The sequence below is a fragment of the Podarcis muralis genome, chromosome 1, assembly GCF_964188315.1.
Source record: "Podarcis muralis chromosome 1, rPodMur119.hap1.1, whole genome shotgun sequence".
Classification (NCBI taxonomy): Eukaryota; Metazoa; Chordata; class Lepidosauria; order Squamata; family Lacertidae; genus Podarcis; species Podarcis muralis.
In genome coordinates, this window is record NC_135655.1 from 86,259,127 (window position 1) to 86,283,389 (window position 24,263).

General features: G+C 42.2%; 1 protein-coding gene across 15 annotated transcripts in view; it reads left to right on the plus strand.

Moving 5' to 3' along the window:
* The window catches only part of TNS1 (tensin 1), a 318,113-nt gene extending 294,371 nt beyond the window's left edge, over window positions 1-23,742 (plus strand). For all 15 annotated transcript variants that reach the window (XM_077934370.1, XM_077934367.1, XM_077934376.1 and 12 more), the window contains 11 exons: window positions 1,167-1,362; window positions 3,499-4,376; window positions 4,995-5,081; window positions 8,284-8,415; window positions 9,114-9,206; window positions 9,783-9,860; window positions 11,098-11,169; window positions 12,660-12,828; window positions 13,240-13,308; window positions 14,954-14,986; window positions 17,021-23,742. In XM_077934370.1, the coding sequence (XP_077790496.1) occupies window positions 1,167-1,362; window positions 3,499-4,376; window positions 4,995-5,081; window positions 8,284-8,415; window positions 9,114-9,206; window positions 9,783-9,860; window positions 11,098-11,169; window positions 12,660-12,828; window positions 13,240-13,308; window positions 14,954-14,986; window positions 17,021-17,165 (1,952 nt within the window). In that variant the 3' untranslated portion in view covers window positions 17,166-23,742. The remainder of the gene's footprint in view (window positions 1-1,166; window positions 1,363-3,498; window positions 4,377-4,994; window positions 5,082-8,283; window positions 8,416-9,113; window positions 9,207-9,782; window positions 9,861-11,097; window positions 11,170-12,659; window positions 12,829-13,239; window positions 13,309-14,953; window positions 14,987-17,020) is intronic.
* Window positions 23,743-24,263: the final 521 nt, after the last annotated feature.

Here is a 24,263-nt window from a genome sequence, read left to right on the forward strand (position 1 = left end):
ATCCTGCAACTTGCTGCTGAAATCTCTTAACATTTTACGCCACAAATGTTCTGGTTTGTTTTTGTGCCTCTTTTGTTGCACTATAGCTCCTCCAGACAGCAATAATGTGTTGACATTGGGGAAGTATTGCAGAAGAAACTAAAGCAGAATAAAGCCACCAACATATTGCAGAATGCACCTACAATAAAACACCAATCTGGAGGGGGCCCTCTCACCAGTTTTAGCCTCACACAAGAAGAGAGGAATGATGTTACTAAAGGATAGGGAACTCAGTTGTTGTGTAAAGAAGCTGATGGAACCCAGTGTTCAGCATTAAGAAGAAAGAGGAGATTGAAGTAGATGCCCATTCACAAATGCTATATATATAGGTCATTGTGGGTAGGACAAGAGGAAATGCTTCTAAATTGTATAGTAAGAGGCTGTAATTAAAAATCCAGGATGATTTCCACCCTATCCCTCATTATGTAAGTTCCGAGAGGAAGTTGCCCTACATGGTTTACATCTAGGAAGGTGGTGGTGGATGAGGAAGGAGAAAAGCTGAATTTGCAGTGCAAGAGTCTGTCAGAGATTATTGATATTTACTTAAGACCAAGTGTATGCATTGACATTCTTCTGCATGCAGTACATCCTGACCGGCTATCGTGTGCAATATTGTAATGACATGGAAGATGTGCCCACAGGTCAGCCACAGCAACTCTACATGTCAGTGATTTTGGAGGTTCTGCACTTTTATCAAGCCTCTATACTAACACAGATCCCTGCAGTTCTATCTCACCATGGTTCAGGTCATCTGTTACATTCTCTCAACAATAGCATTGTGCACAGGGGAGCTTGGCCGTGTGAATCCAGCCCTTGCATTGTAAGATCATGAAGAAGAAGGCCCCAATGGCCCTTCCATTCTCTGGTTTTCAGGAGGGGGAGAAATTACTCTGATTTGCTCTAGGGACCAAGATGGTGATTCACTTTTATTTTAGTAATTTGGACTGCTACTAGCATGATGTATGTGTTTTATGACCTTAGTTGTAACCTGCTATGAGTTTATCTTACAATACAAAACAATGTATACATATTCAAAATAAATTATGCTAATTGGAAATATTGGTTGTAAAAGCCCCACACCTTGAGGCACCTCAGTCATCATCTTCTCTCTTTCCACCTCATTTCAGAGCCCCGGAGCTATGTGGAATCTGTGGCCCGTACAGCAACAAGTGGTGGCAGCGGCAGTTCTGTTGGGAAGCCCCAGGCACCCCTGGCTCCGCAGGCCTATAACACTGAGACACCAGTGAGGAATGGATCTTTCCCCAACTCCTTCGTTTCACCAAGCCCTGTCGCTGCCAGCAGTCCAATGCACAGCATGGATGGGTAAGGAAAGACAGCTGTAGTTTGCCATTCTCAACCGGCTGATGATGGCAGATGCTGCTGAACTATGCAGGACTTCACTGTGACAGCTAGCAATAGGACTGCAGCCCTTTTGCTTACATATATAGACTCTTTGATGCATGATCTTGGGAGGCTGCTTTCCCCAAATAGAAGACACAGGGCCATTCCAGCTCATACTTTTGGTGTCAACTGATCAGGAAAGCATTTGTGTTGCAGGGAGATTTCATGTTCAGTCATTATAGGTTGTTCTGCCCTTTCTTGTATCACTCATGGATTTGAGCAGGGGTGGGCAATCTTCTTTCCTATTGAGGGCCAGATTACCTCAAGAGTGATCTGTTGAGGGCCACATGCTAGTGGCCAGAGTTTATTATGGGCCCAGAGACAAAAGTATTCTGTAATTAAGAAACTCCCCCACTTCAGTTTTCTCCATCATAGGGGAGAGGCACTTTATGATGGTTCTTCCACTTCCTTAAGTCACATCACTGGACTTATCACATGGTTGTTCACCGTGATAATTGCTTCTTGCAACCTCAGGCAGAATAGAGCCAGGCTGGGAGGAGATAAGAGGCTATGATCGTTGTTGGCAAAATACAAGAAGCCTGAATGTATGAAAGTGCCTTTAAAAGGCCCCCAGATGGTTATCCATTAGGGAATGTGCCTCTTGGCTTGGAAAAGGTTTCCCACCCCCCAGTGTAGATATACAACTTTGTACACTTATGTGTGGATGGTAAGATGTTTCTGTACGCATAGGTGAGATGTTTATCTTAATAGTCATTTGTCGACCTGGTATATAAGTGAACTTGGAAGAATTTATTGTGGATGGAATAAAGAAAGCTAAGATAAATAGAGTATGACACCAGTTTTTCTTGTGGGGTGGACGGGCCATTCCTTTTAGGAAGGTGATTTTCAGAAATGCAACCGAATTTCAAATTCTTATCACATCCGGAAAAGCCACTGTATTGAGTCAGATCATTGGTTCTTACTGCTCATCACTGTCTGGACTGACTGGCTCAAAGCACAGAGGTATTTTCTAATCCTACTTGGAGGTGCTGGGAATTGAACCAGGAACCTTCTGCATTCAAAACATGAGCTCTATTGCTGACCTGTAGGCTCTCCAAATAGTTTTATTTATTTTATCAGGTTGCAGGACAGACTTTCATGTTTTCTACTATGCTAGGTGCTCTTGTTTATGACAGTTCATGCCACAATAAACCAATGCGCACAGGATATGTATGTTACCTTACTCTCTTTGCAGTCATTTTTCCTCAGGGGAAAAAAAACATTTCCTTTTACTGTATTCTCTGCAAATGTTATGCATTGAATGATCTAGCTTACAAAGGACAAGTTTGCCATGGACTGCACTAAACAGTGTCATCACTCATTGGTAGAGCAACTACTTTGCCTGCAGAAGGTCTCAGGTTCAGTCCCCAGCATTTCCAGGTAGGGCTGGAAATACCTCTTGTCTGAAATCCTGGAGATCCACAGCTAGCAAATGAAATCAGTTCTGAGCTAGATGAGCCAATAGTCTGTCTTGGCATAAACAGCTTCCTCTATTTCTATTATTAAATACAGTGATGTTGTTTTCTTAGTAGGATTGTGGACAGAGGTTGTAAGTACTGGCTTTTTTGGGAGGAGGTGGAACAGCATGCTGACATACACATATTAACATTTGTCCATACAGAAAGGTCACATTCTCAGCTTCCTGTGAAATATTTTCCCCTCCGGAATGTTTTGCATGCATAGAATCACATAATGGATTGCAAACTGTGAACTTACAAGATGAAGCAAAAATGACAGCCTATTCGGAAATGACCCAAGTCCAGTCAAAGTTTGTTTCAAGAATGTGAACATTCTTGTGAGCAAATAAATGCAGTCATTTATCTGAGTGGACATCAAAGTCTGAATATGGCAGCTGGTTTGTTTAAGGTCACTGTGACTTAGAGCTTCATAAAGAGATCATGGTGAATTAGGAGAATCAAGAATTTGGGATAAGATGTTTGAACAAGGTGGGTTCTTCTTGTGCTTGAGTCTTAAGAGTCCTGTTACCTCCATCTCTATATCATGTCTTACAGGAATAGGTTAATAACGGATTCTGCTCTCTCCCATTGCTTCCCCCAGGTTCTCTATAGGTAGCTACCCATCAGAGAACAATGCCAGCATAGCCATTTCATCCCAGCCATCAGCTGAGTCCAGCTTCCAATCCACCAACCTTTCTCAGGGGCCGTCGGCGAACAGCAGCTACCAAAACACCTCTACATCAACTCAGGGCCTTCCAGCCTATATGAGTGCCGACTTCCCTGATGGCCGAGCCAGCACTCAACAAGATAGCCACCCAAGGCCTCAACCCCAAGCCAATGCAGTTGGGGTCCATGTCATGCCTGGAAGCCCCCACTCCCTCCACAGAACGGTAGCCACCAACACTCCCCCTAGCCCAGGATTTGGGCGAAGAGCTGTCAACGCTAACATGGGAGCCGTTCCAGGAAGCCCGAGCATGAGCAGGCACGTAATGGCTCCGTACGGCAACCTCGTTGCATCGCCTGGGAGTCCAAGCCTGACTCGGCAGCAGCCCATAATGGGAGGCAGCACATCCATGGTCTCTGGAAGTCCCAATTTAGATCGGCATATCATATATGGATACTCAGCTCCAGAGGAGAAGCGCCCAACGCTGTCCCGCCAAAGCAGTGCCTCAGGTTATCAGGCTCCCTCTACCCCATCTTTTCCTGTCTCCCCGGCATACTACCATGGAGTCAGTAGCCCACATTCCTCATCCCCTGACTCAGCAGTGTACCGGCAGGGAAGCCCCACCCCAACCCAACCACTGCTCCCTGAAAAGAGAAGGATGTCATCAGGGGATCGGTCAAACAGCCTGCCTAACTACGCCACAGTGAATGGCAAGACGTCTTCACCCATCTCCAGTGGCATGTCCAGTCCCAGCAGTGGGAGTGGCATGGCCTTCCATCATACTCTGCCTGATTTCTCCAAGTTCTCAATGCCAGGTAAAATCTCAGTTCTTGCTGCTTCTCACTTGAGTAGTGGGCATCATGGGAATTGGGGAGGGGGCATTTCTGGGTCTTTAGTCTTCCTATTTTACCCTGCTAATCAGTACTTGATAGATGAGAATCTGATCATCATCAAGGATTGTCCTGAAATGATCAGCATCCTGTAAGTGTTTTGCAGTGTGTCATGTAGGCACCACTACCCTGGAGTGCAAGGCTCTCCTCATTTTTTTGCTTGTTATACTCCATATTTGGCATCATTTGGTTGAACACAAGTATTGTTCTTCATTGAGCATAGTATCAGATATGGAAGCACCTCTTCAGTTCTAACACTTCTTGGAGTTTTAACTATTGTTTAGGAGGCCATCACTTTATCACAGAATGATAGAACCTCAAAAATATAGACTTGAAAGAGACCATCAAGAGTTATGACATGAGGTTGAGAAGGTGCTTTACAGGGTGGGATTATCATTATTTTCCTTATTAGTAATCACAAAAGTACTATGGGGCATTACTGCAGATTAATCTGTTTGGAATAAAATTGTCTTATCTTGATGAGACCCCATAAAATTTTCTTTCCTTGAGTTCTCCCATTTTCATTCCTTCTTTGTCTCTTAGACAGCAGCCCTGAGACCAGAGCTAACGTGAAGTTTGTCCAGGATACCTCCAAGTACTGGTACAAACCAGAGATCTCCAGGGAGCAAGGTGGGTCTCTGCCCTAGCAGAACAGAGTGGCTCAGCAGACAACACTTGGCAGTCTTACACTCAAGCATTCGAGTGACTTGGGGCTCATCCACACTCTGCTTGTCCCATGCCTAGAAAGCGCAGATCTGAGAGGTTTTCTGCTTGTCCTGTGCTTTCTATGCACAGGTCTGAGAAGTTTTCCATTTGCTCTTCTGCTTTCCCCAGGAAAACTCACTCTTTACTGCTGAATTGGAACAAATGTCAATCAGTGGAAAACCCAATTGCTGTTTGCTCCGATTCTGTGATAAAGAGCAGGTCTTCCCCAGGGAAAAGCAGCCAACTACAAGCTGAAGTGTGGACGAGCCATTGCTTTGGTCCTTGGCATTCAAAGAAATTGCAAAATCTGCAAGGACAAATCAAACACTTCCAGAACATTTTTCCTCCTCCAGGGGCCTCCATTATGATAGAACTTAAAGTACCAGACTATCTCAAGATGAGAGAGCTTGCCACAGGAATAGTTAGGCTGTTTGTATATGGAATCATTGTCATCGGTGGCAGGAGGAACTTGGATACAGATTCCAGATTTGGTCTGTTTCAAGCTCCTAGACTGTGGTGGATGGTACAGTTATTGTGTGCCAATGTAACCAAGTATTTCTCTTGCCTTCAACCTGTTAGAACACACATTCTCTTTATAGATGCTTTTTAAGATGTATATTTGAAAAAAATAGTAGCTTGACTTGCCTCACTGCCCCTCAGAAACCTTTACAACTTTAGTCTAAACAGTCCTGGTCCCTTCAACCATTCCCTCATAGAACTGGTATTCCAAAAACCTAGCCTTCTTTGTTTCTCTCCTCTGAACCCTAGCCAGTTTGACAGTATTAAAAATAAAGTGCAATTAAGTAGCTTAATCCTTTGAAGGCTATATCCTTTCACCCGTACATCACTGCTTTGATTCACTCAGTGGCCAGTTGTGTCTGATGGCTATTTTAAGTGGTGATGGGCATTTCCAAAGCTATTAGATGTTACCTGTTCCTATACTCAGCAATGGAAAGTTTAGTTGTGCTCCTTTCCCTCCCCTAAATTAAATCCAAACAGTGGAAAACTTCTCTAATCTCAAGGGAAGTAGGAGTTGACTCTGAGACTTTTATAAGACCCAAACAACTAAAATAGACTGAATAATAAAAGTGACTCTTTCTAGCCTAAAAGTGGAGTGGGTCTTTCTTTCTAACTTAACCTTTATCCTAAGGCAGGGTATCCTGTATCCCCGGCAGATGCTTGCCCAAATGTTTCTCACAATTTTCTCGGTAATATCCACTCCACAACAAGATCACACTCCTTGTTTAAACAATTGTAGTAATGGCAAGCTGGATAGGAAGATAGTGAACATGTCCCAACCTGGGGTCCTGAATGGCTGCTTTTGCTTCAAAATAAGAGGGGCCAGCTTAAGCCCATTTTATAAAAAGTTGTGAGTAGTGTGAGGGGTAGTTTGATCCTTGGAGGCTGGGCTCTGTGTGTTTCATCTGCTGTGCCACATTACAGCTTCAAATTTTTCACAGATCACATTTGTGCTAGAAATCCAGCGAATGACAACTGAAGAGTGATCAGTGCAGACTGACATTGCTTAGAAGTCTCTAACTGCTGGTTCTATAAGGGAGCAGCTAGATGTGATATCAAACAAATGCTTGCCACTGAAAACAGTGCCCCTCTTTCACCAAAATGTTTACATATAGTTTGATGTCATCATACTTGGTTATATCAGCTGCTAGTTCTACTCAAAGTAGACCCACTGAAATTAATGCACATGACTAGGGACTATTAATGCAATGGTCTACTTTGAGTAAAACTTAGTTGGATACAACCCACTGTGCATTCCCCTGCTCTCTCCCATTAGCAGCTGATGATATAGAGCATGGATGAGGGTAAACACAGTGCAATGAAGCCACCCCACATATTTCAGTAATCTGAGCACAGGATTGGGGGCTTTTTGGCAATGAACCTGTACTTGGCATTGTAACATTTAGGCCTAAGTGGATTTTAACCTTGGCCGCTGGCTGTGGGAAGAGAAATGCAAAGTGATCTGTAGAAAGATCCAGCAGTAATGTGAAATTGGAGCAAGACATTTCCCCACTTAGAGTGCCTTGAAATGTAGAGCCTTCTGGTGCTTGTGCTATCCCTTCAGCTTCAGAAGTGTACGGTTTCTTGCCCAGCACAGATTAACAATTCATCCTCACCTCTGTGCAATTTCTCACCTCCTAAAATAGATGGTTCAGGTCCACTATTGACACGTGTAATAGGGGAGTCTGCAACAGACGTGACAAGTGCACACTTTGGATCCCTCTGTTGACATGTGGAGTTGCATGTACTACAGAGTCACAGGGACTGAAAAAAGAGAGGCACCCACTGACAGAGAGTTAATGACTTCACTAGTACTGTACAGTAGTGAATTTACATTTTTAAGAAGAAAATAATAGAAGTGGTTTTTAGAATAATTCCATCCTATGATGGCTTATGTTTACATGCAAAGATGTGCAGATAAGTATATGCTATATTGGGGTAGTCAAGGTGTTGAGGCTTAGAGATCTTGCAAGCATGTTGGTTGTGATTTTGGCCATGAGCCATGTTATAATGATGAATGAGGTGCCTCTGTCCCCAGCCAATGCTGATAAGCTACCTCTCAGATAATTGTGAGCGACCCCTTTAAAAGACTTTGTTTATGTTTCTGTCAACAGCAATTCCTCTCACCCATTCAACAGCTGAGGCACTTGGCAGCCCAGCTCTGCAGATCCATCCTTAATCCAAGAACACGTCCCCTCATTTCCTTCATGTCTCCCCTTGCAAGGGTAAAGTGACTGTTACTGAATGGAGGCTGGCCCTGTTTCAGATCAGATTCTCCGGGGCAAGGAGTTTCTTGTTCCTTCTGCAGTTTTACTTTTGCCTTAATCAAATCTTAGAAGGACATTTGCCTTCAAGTATACAAGTCAAAGGTTCAGGAACGAATTCAACATGTGCTAGGGTTATTGCTGCTGTGATGGGCAAATTCCTGGTACTGTAGCTACAATGGAGAGGATCGTTGGTGGGAACTGCTAGGACTAGTTGTGTGAAATGGGCCTGAGAACCTTTTCTTATACATTTAATGTACGTTGATTTCTTTAACATTTGTCCAGTAAGTGCCTGTTACTGCTTGGATCCATTTACATACAGGGGATATGTTCTTCTTTCTCAGCCATTGCACTGCTGAAAGACAAGGAACCTGGGGCTTTTATCATTCGAGACAGCCACTCCTTCCGAGGAGCCTATGGATTGGCCATGAAAGTTGCTTCTCCGCCTCCTGGTATTTTGCAACAGAGCAAGAAAGGTATACCCTTCTTTCACTTTTAGTAATCCCTCCCCTCTTCCCCTTAGCCCTAATGGAACACATAAAATGCAGATCACTCTCAACCCTGACAGTATCTGTTCATCTGAAAATGGGATATATTTGGGCCGTTATACCCCTGCCAAGGGAATGCCTGGATGCCAAATTCTGTGCCAGGTATGATATTTCATACTTTCAGTGTTTGTGGCTTATGCTAATAGCAAGCCCATGTTTTCAGAGTAGGCTCCAAATGTTTTGTCTTGTGAGGAAACAGAGATTGAGATTTTGTATCCTATCAAGAGCTTTTCTAAATAGGAACTGAGCTGCAGCATGGGAAATCAGGGCGTGACTGATATTAGTTCATTAGAAAACACATTCTTCCTCCAGATTGCACACAGCTATGCCATCTTGTGGCGATAACAACAAAAATTATGTGTGAAGTCAGGGCCTTGAGTTTCTTCTGCCATAAATAGTGATGCCGATAACCTGCTTTCATTGCTTCATATATGACCATTTCTAGCATGTAGTGTGGAGTAAAAAAAGTCACTATAACTGAGAAGGTACATTGTTATAATTTCCTTTTGCTTGCCAATGAAGGGCAGCATGGTATGAGTTTATGACCCACCATATCCTAAGTCAGAGTGTTATGACTTGAAAGATGCTTTCAGAACTTGCACTGAAATCCTGATTTGTCCCAACAGGAGATCTCACCAATGAGCTGGTTAGGCACTTCCTGATAGAAACCAGCCCTAAAGGTGTGAAACTAAAAGGATGCCCCAATGAACCAAATTTTGGTAAGTGCCTACTTTAAAAATGAATTAGAAATACTTTGTATAAACCTTTCCTGCCCTCTGCTTTTCATATATAGAACTGCCTGGTCCCATCCCATTCTCTTGTGTTTTATTGAAGATAAATGTTCTGCCCAATTCTGCCCTCTTGTGGAGGCTGTGGTGAAAAAACAACAATATTATATATATTTCGAGGACTTCTGGCACTAGGGAGCAATGGATATAACAGAAACCAAGATGCATAATGATAATTTTATTGATATATGTTTCTTAATAATAACTTATTGTGCTGTCTTGATTGATTAATTTTTTATTATATACAATAAGCTTTTGCAAATTATATATATAGAGATAGCGTGTCTCATAGAATTAAAAGTAATCTGAGCAACAGGTTTCAGAATTTGACCCTGGACATTCAGGTATTTAGACAGCTATGTATCCAATTCATTTGGTGCATTGTATAGAAATCACTGAGGGTAAACATAGCATCACATCGGAATGCAGCAGCAGAAACTGAGTGCCACCAAATTGCACCATCGGGTATCTTTAACTTTTGTCATGTTTCCCTGTTCTCTTGCCCAGGTTGCTTGTCAGCTCTCGTGTACCAGCACTCCATCATGCCTCTGGCCTTGCCCTGCAAGCTGGTCATTCCCGATCGAGGTAAAGACATGTACATAGGGTGGAAAGCACTTGTGGGCAGATGCACTTGTGGGCATCAGGAGCAGAGTACATGGAGAGAACACCACCGTTTATTCACCAGGAGTGTGTGTGTGTGTGTTCAAAAGCTCTCAAAAGAAGAGTCACTTTTTTGTATTCCTGGTTTGATACAAACGACCAAATTAGAAGTTCTAGAACCTTTCCCTGCAGACCCACCTGCCTTAAGAGTTTTAGGGTTGAAATACTGTATGTCTGAAGACAGGAGCCCTGAATCAGATGATTACAGGAGTCATAAATGCACAACTTACATGAAGGGAGCAGGAGAATGCTTATATTTAATAAATAAAAGTGTTTACTTGGGGGCAGCCATTCTTTTGCTGTAAAATCCCCCCTGAGAGCAATGGAATATCCTCAAGTTCAGTTGCTCCCTGTGGGACTTGCTCCCCATATCTATTCAAAAGTTTGTAATGGCAAGAACCCACTGCACAGTAGCTGCTTGCACTGTGTGTGTGGCTGGAAGACTCTCTGGAGCTTTGGAAAAGGATTTTTTAAATGGGGAGGGGGCGGAGGCAGCACTGGAAACCTTGGTCTATCTAATAAAGGGATCTGCCATATTGCAGATGTTAAAGTGGACTCATGATGTGATACAGATCAAATCAGGTTTGTCCACTGTGAAATCCAAGATTCCCCCCCCCCCCGCCATCCCTAGGCTTACACTGAGGGAGCAGGAGAAAAGAGAATGTTCAATTTTATAAAGGATAAGGAATCATAAGGACCTTGCATAAACATAACAAATTCTGTCGCCAACATGTTTCACTGAAAGCAATTTAGGTAGCAGTGAGATTAGCGAGCAACAACACTGCATTTCTCTATCTCTGTTGGTGTGCGATTGTCCCCTGGGAGTCATGCAGAGGGACAGACTCTGTAAAAGGCACTGACTGTATGTTCATTTTTCATGAATTCAAGATAATCCTTCCTGCTTTAATTTAGTTTACTTTTAATGGCTACCTCCTGCTGGTTCTGTTTACAAAAATATGAAGATGAGAGAGAATCTTTTCTCCATACATAAAAATGTATTGCTAGAATTGTTAAAGGGAAGTCAACCTGTACCCCTTGTGACACCAGTTGTGGGTACAGCAAGGTAACATGAATGTATTAAATGGACTTGAGCATGTGGTCTTAGAAAGAGCTCTTGCCGATGACCAAAAACTTCCCTTCCTTTTTTCTTTTCTTTTTTAAGATCCCATGGATGAAACGAAAGAGACAACCACATCAAGCAACTCAGCAACAGACTTGCTCAAACAGGGAGCAGGTGAGTAGCTCGGATAGAAAGGGGAAACATTTCAACCAGTTTGGAACCCTTTTACTGAAATGAAACTTCCCCAACCTTGTCTGGGAATAAAGCACCGTTGAATACAGTTTCTGGAATTTACTGAGCAGCACTGCATGAAAATACTTAAAAATATTCTTTCTACTTAACTTGGTAGTACTCAGAGCAAGCTCTGTATGCACATACATGGCCCTTTTGTTCCTTCATCATACATTTTAAGCCCTGCAGTTCCTTGTACCTGGAGCAGCGCAAAACCAGCCTTCTCTTCCAAGAGAGGTTTCAATGGAACTTTTACATAAGTAATTGGGCTTTAAATAGCAGAGACCTTCTGCATTTTGCTAGTTAGAGTTTCAGGTTAAAACTGATAACGTTTTTGCCTGAGCATTACAGGTACACTGTGAGCATTCATAATTGCATAATGTTTTAAGGTCTTGTGCTTTTGTAATTTCACTGTAATTTTAAAATATTTAATTTAATTTTTTTAAATTTGCTTTTGAAGTTTTAGTTTAAAACAGTTTTGCTGGGTTTTTCTTACCAGCTTTAACTATCAGGCAAGTTCTTTGTACACTATCACAGAGATACTAGCAAGCATCTATGACTGGCTGTCAGTTGCCTGGGCAAAACTAAACTCAGCTTTCTTTAATTTTTCTGTTTTTGTTTTGTTGTTGTTATCATATGTAAACAAAGCAATTGTCCCTAGTGTTATTAGAAGATTGTGTTAGCGCACACAGTGTTGATATTATTGGCTCATTTTGACCAGTAGAAGCCTTGCGTGGAAATGAGCCACCAGGAGAAAAGCTCTGACTAGCTTATTTCTTTCCAAGATTACAGTGGTCCCAGCAAGATAAGGAACTGGAATAAAGATTGTGGACAATGGAAGGGTTTATGGTAGGCTTGACTAAGCCATGGGTCTCCAGATCTTGTCAAAGCCACAGCCAGCAATTTGCCAGTCATCAGCGAAGGTTGTAGTTGAACAATTGGTCCACGGCATTTGAAAGTGGCCAATGGGGGGATTGCTGGAGTGTGCAGGTAAAGTTGATTTGGTGCAACCCTGCACACAGCTAGGCTGCTTAAACTGGTCTATGTGCAACTTTGCAGCTTCTGAGATAAACAGCACTTGGATATTGCATAAATTGGGGGAATTATACTGCATATTGATGTAGCTTAATCCCTTCTCAACTTTTGATTGTGGTTTCTGCCATTGGGAGCAACAGACTCTAGGCTCTCCGATTACTGAAATGGTAAACTTGTTTGACTTCTTGCAAAAAGTCAGTCAGATACAGATCCACATTCCCTAGCATAGTCCACAGTCATTGGGGAAAGCTCTTATGAGCAGGCAGCAAATAGACTGCAAATATAAGTTATTGTCATTATAGTCTAGGCAGCAGCAGGATTGAGCCTGCCTTAGCCTTTGTTTATCCTGCATTGTGCCATCCCACTGATGTGTGTGCCACTGTTTTTCCCCCCTCCAGCCTGCAATGTGCTCTTTATCAACTCGGTGGAGATGGAATCATTAACAGGGCCACAGGCCATTGCCAAAGCTATCACTGAGACGCTGGCCGCTGACACCCCACCATCTGCTACTATTGTCCACTTCAAAGTCTCAACGCAAGGAATCACCTTAACAGACAACCAGAGGAAGTAAGAGCCAAATATGGTCTGGGACTCAGGATGATCTGTGGGCTTCGAAATGAAGACTGTCTTTTCACACCCATTATCTGGTTGTGTTAGTAAGAAGTTCCCCAAGTTACTCTCTGCTTCACAAATAAGGCCCTCAGCAGTGGCACTGGTATAATAACCCATTTCAAACTTCTGTTTGGTCATAATTGGCTAGTAGGCATCAAGTAAAGCTCAGGATATTTTGCATTTAATACATCCCTGCTGGCCAATATTCCATTAGCCTTGTAAATGACTGATGCAGAGCTCATGTAATAGGATGGTACTGATTACCTTGGGGTTGTTTGGCCATTTGTATGGATGGGCCCAGCAGCATTCATCCACTATCATTTCTTTTAACTATGTCACTTACTCATGTTCATATTTCTGTTTCAGGCTGTTCTTCAGACGACATTACCCCATCATCAGTGTCACCTTCTGTGATGTGGACCCACAGGAGAGAAAGTAAGTGGCAGGGCTTTCATTTTATTGTGATTAAAGAGACTCAAATCAAAAAAGTACTCATAGGCAGATATATCATAGCAAAGATGGGGTGGGGAAAATGACTTTCTGTTTTCTATCCCACGTTATTTATTTATTTAAAGATTTTTACTGTTACTTTCCAGTGTAAGCTTGCAAGGTGCCTAATAAGAAGCAGCTAAAACTCAACATTTGAGCAGTATTTTTTTTATAAAAAAAACAACAACAGTGAAAAGAGCAATAAACCAGAGAAAGCAAGAGTAAAATACACCATCCATTAAAGTTCAAGAGCCTGGCTCTGAAAAATCTAACAGGATAGGCACCAGCTGAGTATCACTAAAGAAAGAAAAAAAAGCCCTGTCACCTCTGCATGTAACTGTACCTTGAACAGTGCCTGGTTTGCATATCTTAAGGAACAGGTAGTTTCACAGAACAGGATCATATCCATAAAGGAACTCCTAATTTATATCAGACTAAGAACCTTTTTAAGGAGCAATAACTCATAGCTGAACAAAGCGAAATATAGGAGATGGCAGAACCCTTCATTCCCTTGCTTTGCTTCTCAGAAAATCCAAAGTTCTTGCAGACTCCATTTTCCACATAGAATTCTATAATTGTAGAGTTGGAAGGAACCATGAGGGTCATCCAGTCCAGCGCCCTGCAATGCAGGAATCTTTTAAACCCATGACCCTGAGAGTAAGAGTCTCGTGCTGTACTCACTGAGAGCAGAAATCTATGTAATTAAACTTCTGTTCTTCTGTGACACTGAGGCAAGGTGGCCTTCCTTAATTTCCAAAACAAAGGGAATTGTCAATAGTAGGTGAGATTTCTAGGTGCCTCACACACTTGATTATCCTTTATAAGGAACTACGTGAGGAGCAAAGGTGACAAACTGAACTTCGGTGAACCATTTGCTTTAGACAGTAGGGAAGCATCACGGGAACACAGAAAGCTGTCTTATACCAACTATTGGTCCAACTAGGTCAGGATTGTCTATGCTAACTGGCAACTGCAGGGCTTCAGACAGGGGACATTCCCATCCCTACCTGGGATGCCAGGGATTGGACTTGGGATCTTTTGCATGTGGAGCAGATGCTGTACCATTTAGCTATATCATATCCTTGCTAGTTTCAGTGGCTTTGATTGGCATAAATATTTTGACATGAGATTCCACAAGACTGACTAGAAGGGCCTGCAAAAATCACACTGTAGCCCATTGTTGTTTATGAAAGCTGTTCAATAGTGGAGGCACTGGAGCAGCATTTTGGGCTTGTATTTCAGAGACATTTTCCCAACAGCTCATAATTTCAACACTTTTGGAGATCTTAATATATTCTGGCAACAGATCGTTTCTCAGAAGAAGAAGAAGGGGATAAGGAAGAGGGGTTTCTCATAATAGTAGGAGGTAGGTGGAGCCCATGCCCCTTTCTTGGCTGTACTTATTTGTTACTTTAAACAGGGAAGAAAGGGGCCAAGTGATTAGCCACCAATTCAGTCAAAGTGTTACTTTACCAGTCTTCCCTACCCCCATACCCCACTTTAATTACTCCACTGTACAGGTTGGACCTTAGTATTATTGTGGATTCCTGCCCTGGTGAAAATTAACCAAAGGCTGTTCTTATCTCCTCAGGTGGACTAAGTCAGACAGTGGTGGTGCTGCAAAGTAAGTCTTGTTTTTCAACTTCAGGTTCAGTGTTAGACCATTACAAAGGACAGAGGCCCTTCTGATAGTGGCTAGATTCTCCAAAGCTTACAGTCATGTATGAATGGTTCTTTGGCCTAATTTATCTTGGATCAAAGTGGTTCACATAACTGAGAGGAGTGATCAGATGGAGAGTTGGTCTGAACTTCCATATTGGTCCTAACTTTGAGGTCCAAAAGGCTTTAAAGCAGAAACCATCAGACCAAGAGAGATGTAATAGGCCAAATCTATTTCCAGAAAATGTTTTTATTTTAGGCAAAGGGGCCAGCTTGGCTTTTAAGTTATGCAAGTGTTGCGTTTCCCCATCGTTCCCATGAAGTGTCATGACTCCAGTTTCCACATGTCATTATAGACATGCCCACTACATTTCTGAATAAACAGCAAAGCCCATTCTTAGCTGCGAAAACAGCAGAGATAATACACACCAGCCCACATGGCCCTTGATTCCCAAAGGAGGGATGTGCCACTGCCATACCAAGTCATCTTTGACTTCTCCAGACAACCATCAGGGAAAGTAGCACAAGGTTCTTAAAGTCTCTGAGGAAATCTTGAGAGAAACCATCCTGGTTGAATTCTTTGTTGCACAAGAAGTCTTGAAGTTCCGTGGATTTTTTCAAGTGTTTACCTAAGGAAATGAAATACAAACATGTCAATTTCCACTTCATTTACACTGGGAAATGTTACTTTAAAAATAAAACAGAGAACGTGTTTAAATAATATTTGAGAATGTCTGGTTGTATCCCCCCCCCCCCAAAAAAAACCCAGACCTGCTTCAAAAGTTATATGCAGCAGCAGGCTGCATACATCTGCACATGTCCATTTCCCACTCAGTTGGTGCGTCCATCTGTTTCAGGGAGTGGGGAGTGACCCTTGATTCAGACAGATTTACTTTCAATCTGTTATCAGTGCTGTCAAAACCATACTTAGCATTGCATGAATGGCTCCGTCAACTGGTACCACAGAAACAATCCTGGCTCAAGTTCCTCAGTTTAATGTTCCTCAGCATATGGCAGTCTGTAACCACAAGCAGTGATGGCAGTCTATCCTACCAATGTCCAACTTACATAGGGACTGTTTGTTGCCGGTATCTAGCTTATCTAAACTCACACTGGAGAGTTCAGTACTTCACGTTGAGGTCACACTTCACATGATCCCAAAGGGGGTGGAGGGCAGGAGACAGAACAAGAGTCTGAAAAAGACTCTTGCCATCCCAAACTCAAATGCAAAAACTTTTTTTTCTAACCTCCCAAGTTTTGCCATTTTGTTTAGCAAAAGAAAAAGGACTGAAAAATGCAGTAGAAAAATGCAACCAGAGTAATAATTTGTTCCAATAAACAATGGAGAGTTTTGTACTATAGATGTGATACTAGCCCATACATAATGAGAGATTTGTTGAAAATGATCCTTTTACTAGGGGAGAAAAATCCTATTAAAAGCCAAGCTGTGTGACCAGTTTGAGCTACTTCCTCTCTCTGGTCGTGTTTTCTGTTCTCCTCCTGATACTGCTTCTAGCTGAGTAGCTTGGAGCAAGCTCTGGGGGCTTATGGGCCCCACTAATTTTAGGTACTGTCTGTAGCAAGGGGTGTTTTTATTAGAATCTCCAGCTGTCTGGATTTTTCTTTCTCTAATTAGAAATGACAGGAGGAGGATCACATTTTGTTCCATTTTGTTTCATCTAGTATTTATAACTTTCCTTTTGAAAGTTGAAATTGAAATTGAAAACAAACAAACCCAAAACATGTTGTTCTTACTGAGATAATGGAGCTACAGCAATTGAAATCCACATCCTTTCTCCAAAGGCCACACCTCCAATTCCATGTGATACATGTCTCAAGTTCCACTGGTAGAAGATTGAATATTTATATAGCTTATCTGATAACACCAGTATGCAATCTCTGCTCCACAAATAGCTGTGGTTATTCATGTCTGCCCTAGCTTACACCTTTCTCCCTCTCTCTCCCTCGCCTCCCATTCTTTTCTTTGTCATCTCTGCAGACTCTTTGGCTTTGTGGCCAGGAAACAAGGCAGTACAACAGACAACGTCTGCCATCTCTTTGCTGAGCTGGACCCCGACCAACCAGCTGCCGCCATTGTCAACTTTGTCTCCAGGGTCATGCTCGGCTCCTCTCAGAAGAGATGAACCGATGCCTTCCCCCTGAAGGGGGCTTCTTGCCCTTGAATTTTGAAGAAGGACTTGGAGTTGTTCCGAGAAGGAATGCGAGGAAGTGCGTTGCAAAAGAGGGAAGTGAACCAATTTTAGGGGGCGGGGGGAGAGAGGGAGAGTGGGGGAAGGTCTGAATTGCTGAAAAGCCCAAACCAAGCAAACGTACGTACATAGCAGAAACCAAGGAACCGACATCGTCGCCTTTCCCTGCCAAGTTCAAGAGGTGGAGACAATTTTGGCTTTTTGGATCAGCATGAAATCAGAGAATTCAGCCCCACAGGCCAAAGCACGGATCTTATTTACCTTTGTGGGGTAGGACTATATAGTAGTTGCTTGTTTAGAAAATAAGGCAAACTTTTAAAAAATCATGAATACGTGAGCTGCAGGAATCACATTGAGAGACATGCCGAACAAGCAATCATTGGTACCCATTTCTGAAAGTAATTGCTCCCAACTCTTCAACTGCTGAATGTATGGAGCGTGTGTGCGTGTGCCTGTGTGTGCGCATTTGTGTAGTGTGCACCAGTTGCAATACATATCTGTGGAAATCTGCAGTGTTAAGATGATGTAATGGTTATTCAGAACGGTTGACCCCTGCATTCTCCCCCTCCTCTAGGAACATTGGCCTCCATTACTCTAGCTGGAGGAGAAGCCTCATGAGCAGTAGCGCCTGATCTACTACAGAGGCAGGTAGTCCACACCTCATACATGTGCACAGTGCATGTGCACACATAATTTGTATACCAGAGTTGCAGGGAGTATTCCCCTAGCTAAGTTTAAGGAGCATGCTAGCCACATCATAATTATATCTTCTGGTTTCTATGCAATGAGACCCATGGTAGGTCATTTGAACAGGGAATCTGTCCCATGATCCCCTTGCCCCTAAAAAAATTAAATACCAGCAGTTTGGGAATGCCATTCCTTTCCTGTCCAGGCTTACCCCTTCTCGGTAGGCATGCACGTCATTTTGTATCTTGCATGGAAATTATTCAATTGCGCAAAGGCAAGATGAATGATCCAATAATGGGGAGAGGGGGATCTTGTTTTGAAGCCACTAGGAATAATGATGTAAGGAGAGCCAACTTGGTGTGAGCTTTGGCTTAAGCACAGCCATAATTGATTAATCTGTATCCATTTGAGCTCAACAATTAATATGTAGCAAAATTCATTATTTTGCCTCTTCAGGCTTTGTGTTTGCTTCTGGAGGCATCAGATCTTGCACCGACACACTAGTTGACACTTGGCAGTGTTGTCCTCAACTGACATTTGTTGTGGAAAGGGAAGCAGTTTCTACCTTGCAAATCTTTTTTTGTGCAGAGCCGCTACATATCCATTTTCACAGTGAATGAGGTAGTATTGTAGCAGCAGCCACGGAGGAACTATGTATTTTTCTGCCAACATCACAAATTAGTCTTTTTACTAGCATGACTTCTGTCACTCCTAATGGGGGGCCTGCAGAAGTGCTGCCTATTAACTAACGGCTCTGGGTATCTTTGTCAGGAAAGGTTGACTTGTCAGGAGACGTCTGCTTTGTTGTGGAAGTATCCTTCTGTTGTGTAGGGTTCTCACATCATCTGCACTGGCAAATCCCAGACATGAACACTTGTGCTGAATGGACAAAGAGATGTTCCCATGTGTCAAATCCTATGGGTTTATTGTGAATTCTTCAACCTCTACTTAGAATAGAGTCAAGGCCCTGCTGAAAGCAAGTCACTTTTGGCTTGCTGTGTCAGCTGGTCCAACGGGGATTGGTCAAAGACTTATGAAGAGACTAGCATGCATGACAACAACTTGAGTCAACAGATAAGGAGCATGTGGGCAGTAAGCCCTTCACACCCTCCTCTGTTGATAACACGTAACAGGACTCATAACACACAGTGTGGATTGGGTTGGGCTGAGACCTCCCATTTAAAACAATGGATGAAAGGTCTGTTCCCCTAAAATGCCATATGGGTTCCTGAATTAGTAGGGGAAGATCTTTAGGGACAGGCTGTGTGTTGATGAAGCACTTCAGCATGAAGCCATGCGACATTCACTAAAAAGTCAAAATACAAACTCCAAGTCATGCAGTCACCTAAATTCCCCTAGAGAGTGTGGCTCTCTCATTGCCTTGATATAATATATATATGTATGTATGTATGTATGTATGAAATATACTGACGAAATAATGTAAGCTAATCAAAAAAATTTAAAGTGAAATTTACACAAAAAGTATTTATTTTTGCCATATTGCTTTTATCTATCTTTTACCTCCTCTGATATTTTCATCTTCCTACATTCCCCCCTCCTCCCTGTCCATGTTATAGACTCTTGTATGTATAACTTAGTACAAAGTGCTTTTTTGGTTAGTATTATTGACATGGGCAAGATTTCAAAAGATGTCCATCCCTCTCCACCCCAGCCCCATCAGAGCAATGTATTTTGATATCATGCCACAGGGCAGTGCAACAATACAGCCTTTCTCATCCCCACCTCCTCATTTTTAGAAATGAGCAAGTGAGCATGTATAAATTTTGTACTTCGTTGCTGAGTGACGCAAAGGTTAGAGGTGTGCGTATGTGTGAAAGTGTGTGAAGAGAGACTTATTTCTGGATACTGTATAAAGCATGAGTTTTGCATCCAAGGACTGTTGTCGAGATGGTTCCTTGGATGGAGTGGGAGCATCAGTTATTGGTGTCATTGTCCAGGCTCTGCCCCACCCACATCCAGATGGGATGCCAGAGACTGCGATAGCTTATTCTCTTCTAGGTTACAAATATTTCCTCCTTCTGCAAAATTCAAGCAAGATGATTCCCCCTCCCTCACCTGCAACTGTCTCACCCTGCCATTAACCAATTAGAGAAACACTGTGTCTATAGATATATATATAAATATTATAAATATATATATTTTTTGAAAGTCTCTATTTTTCAGACTTCATTTTTTCACTGCTTTCAAAAAATTAAAATTTGCAATCTCACCCTTCCCCTTCATCATTTGCTGTCTTGCCACAGAGAGCGGTATTGAAACTTTATGGTTCATTATTGTTTTGCCATTCAAAGGAAGTGACCTTGATATAAGGCTTCTGTGGTCACATATATATCATCATGGCGAGCACACGCATGTCAGAATACCTGCTTCCAGCCATGACCTGCTCACTGCTCCTTTACTAACTCACTAGCTGAAGATGGAAAGTTTAAAGATTCCTATGTGTTTGGGCCATACTTGCTGACTATGGCTTTATTTTAAAAGGCAGAGCTAATCACATTATGTAACTTGTTGCTTTTCCAGCTTGCATTCAAGACAAAAGCTGCATTTTAGGAGTAACTGTTGTATTTATCAACCACAGTTTTTCCATAGATCAGGTCCCCAGCTCCTCCAGGGTGGCTCTCGATCCGGAGCTAACCAAGTGCTTGTGAAAAAGAGCACAAAGAGGCACAAGAAGTTGCTAGAAGAAATGAGAGTTCCCCCAGACCCAATAATTTCTGTGTATATCTTGATTGGGTTAGTGGAGTATGATTTTTATCTGCCCTTCCTTCCTTTCCCTCAACTTGCAGTGTGCCTCTCTATTTGTGCTAAGAACCATAGAGCAGGGATCAAAAGGAGACCAATCTCGATGGAAACCTCTGGTCCATTCTTATGGACTGCCAGTGCCAACCCAGGAAGGAACATCCTGGCATATGTGAGGAGAAGGCAACCAGTTTTCGAAATACTCTCACAACTTCAGAGGCAACAGATTGTCTCCTTCTCTGCAATCTCTGCCTTGTGGGGCTATTTGCGTCTGCCATGTTCTTTATCCATTGATCTCCCCGCACCCAGCCACTTGCCCAGGATGTAAGTGAGCTGCTCACTAGGTGAGTCATCCTTGGGTTGGTTTGTTGGTGTTAATTTGCCTCAGCCACAGTTTCTTCATAGGCTTAAGGAGGCTGTTTGTGGCACTGGAGAGAGCGAGTCCCTGTTCTGAACTGGTTTAGTTGCTTTCTGCCAAACTCCCAAGTGCTGGAGGAGCTGCTGCAATCCCCGAAAAAAACTTGTGCCATTTATTGAATGTCTTTTAAAGAGCACAAGAGAAGATAATTCCATCTGAAACTCACCAAATCATTTCCAATGCCTGGGACTGATGTCTAATGTAACCCCCCCCCCCCCATGTATGCAATGTAGTAATAACTCTACCCTTTCAATAGAAGGTGTTATATTTTATACACATGCACACAAACACCCTCCTCCGTACACAAAGAACTGCATAATCTTGCCAAAGATACCTGTTTGAAATGCACTTTCCTCTTCCTGTTGGCTGTACATTTCTTGAATGTGCCTCTTTTCCTCTCTTTAGTTTTTCTTTCTTTGTTTTAAAATCGTGTTTACTAGTGACTTTTGTTCATTATGTTTTTCTCTAGCAAATTTGTGAAACTCAAATCACCCTTCCACCAGCTGGGTGGTGATAACTAATTTGATATATAACTTGAGATTTAAGGAAGGTTACTGAGCAGTGAAACAGCCAAAGTAAGATGTAGAAGAGAACAGGAGCAAAGCCATTCAGATACCCTCATGTCCAGTTCCTTAAATGTTATAAAAATCCCAAATTTATCCCTAAAGCTCCTGCAGTTGCTTGCTTTAAATACAACTTCAAATAAGTAATCATTTTAAAATAAGTAATCCCTTCCCAATGCCTGTGAAAGAAATTTAAAGGAAACAGCATTAGATTATTATTAGCATTAGTACTAAATTAGCATTAGTACTGTCTCTTTTTGTCTCTATGTAGCTGACATACAACGGACAAAGATGTTTAATATTTTGTAGCAACAAATATTATTTGACATCCAGCTCAATATAGCTGTGAGGATTAATGACCTAATATATCTCCGCAATATGGCAAACGGAACGGCTGCACTGCTACTTTACATGGAGCATTGAGCTAGCATTGTAGTTTTGCTAAATCTTTCTTGTAGTATAAGAAAGTCATAAGGCCAGAGTCATAAGGACCATACTAGACCAATACCCAAAAGAAACCAATGACCTGTGCTCAGTATTTGGAACTGGATGTATTGGAGAAACATTTAAAGGCCACAGGCCCAATATATTACTATATTTTGGCAACCATCAATTTATTAATCTGTTCGTGGATGACTCACAACACGTTATTCAAGTTGAGTCTGTTCTGATTAAGCCAAGAAGTTCAGTTAAAATTAAAAGGGATAAAGCCATCACTTTGTGAGGCCATGTGAGGAATAAACTCCCAGGTTTATACATGGACATAATAGCTTCTGTCATACTAAGGCAATGAAGACTAGCATCTCCTATTGCAGCCCCCTTGTAAACCCATTTTAGAAGTTGTTCCATAATTTGTCATCATAGTGTTTGTACAGCATTTTCATCAGCATTCTCACCCACATAAAAAAACAAAACCCTTGTTCAACATGGCCCCTCATTCACCCATTGCCCAGTAATGGCAACCTGGCAGCATACCCACAAAGCTCCTGTGGTTCTCCAAATATATCATTAGCCAATGCCATCCAATATATACCTGAATTTGGGGCTAAAGAAAAGCAGCATGTATAGGGTTATTAGTAAAAGCAACAAAGAAAGACTCCTGAAACGACACCGGTATATTGAGCTCCACATTTTACTCCTAACCATATTCCTTGGAAATGTCCCATTACGATCATGTGGTCCTACAAGTGATGGGTTTAGGATTGGGATGCTGGTTTCTGTTGCAAGTAGGTACTTTTTCAAAAAGCAGCATAAAATTACTCAACTCTGGAGGACGCCCTTTGATCTCCAGTAGTCAATTCCCATTTTTTAAAGTAGGTCAAAGAGCGGCATAGCTCCAAAATCAGTTTCAGATTTAAAACCAAATGGTCCAAACCTAACAGTGTTTACTAGGAAGTACATCCCATTCAAGTCAGTGACATCTACTCTCAAGTTAAGAGGACAGTTCTATGCAGAAGTCAATTCCACTGAAGACAATAGAGCTTATAGACAATGGTTATAGGGTTGCAGCTGCTAGAAGCAGGGCGATCCAGACTTTAAAACTGCAGTTCAGACTATTTGCTGTTTTATGACTACCATGGTTAATGTTGTTACAGCATCCTTTATCAGTATTAATGACCTTTTAAAGCAACTTTTTGTTTCTTCTTGCATCCCCTCCCATTTTTTAAGCACACACCAAACATGCAAATGCCTACACAAAGAGGAGTAGTTGGGAAGGGAAACAAGCCACATGCCAGAATTAACTCCCTTTTTATGTATTTATACAGACAGAATTATCCTTTATATTTTGTATCTTTGTGCCCATACCTTTTGTCACTTCTCTAAGAGACGCCTCTGCATCACCCATGGTTCACGTGTGAATGGACCATGCACAACTAAGCTTTCCTTTCCCTTTGTACAGCTATCTTGACTCATTGCAGTTCCTTGTATGGCTTTATAAATGATAAGATTTTAAACAAAATCAATTATATGAAATATACTGTTGCTTGAAAATGCCCAGCTTGGTGTCTGGATTGCTGGAATTGTATCTCAAAACTTTAAGGGAGCAAAGGAATAAAGACTCTCTACTTTTTGCACAGGGAAATCATGATGGTGGCTGTATTCACTCCTGCTCCCTTGCACTCTCACACCGAAGAGTTTGCAAACTGCAAAAGAATAATAGAAAATGGTCCCAGCCAGTTCTAGAGTTGCTCCTGAATTTCACCCAAAGAGAAATTTGAGGTGAATGTAGCCATTCTTGCTTGCTCCTTTTGCCAACCCCCCCCCCCCCCGGAGAATTCTGAAGAAAAACTGAAATGATTGCACAACGACCAGTAGCAGTTTCCACTCATTATCACCTGTTTAGGTAAATGTGGACCTCTCCTACAGCAGCCCAGCCTCTGCAACAAAAAGTTGGGCCAGAGAGTAGGAGGGGCTTTCTAGTGGAGCACCTTGCATGTACCTGTTTGGGAGGACACAAGGGTCACTGTGTCCACAGAATCCTTTTCTTCACCCTGCAGTGGTTTTTCTAGAATTCCCAATGCATGCAAACGCATAAAGAAGGTTGCACCACATCAGGCATTGGGTATGATACAGAAATTGGGGAATCTATCTATCTATCTATAT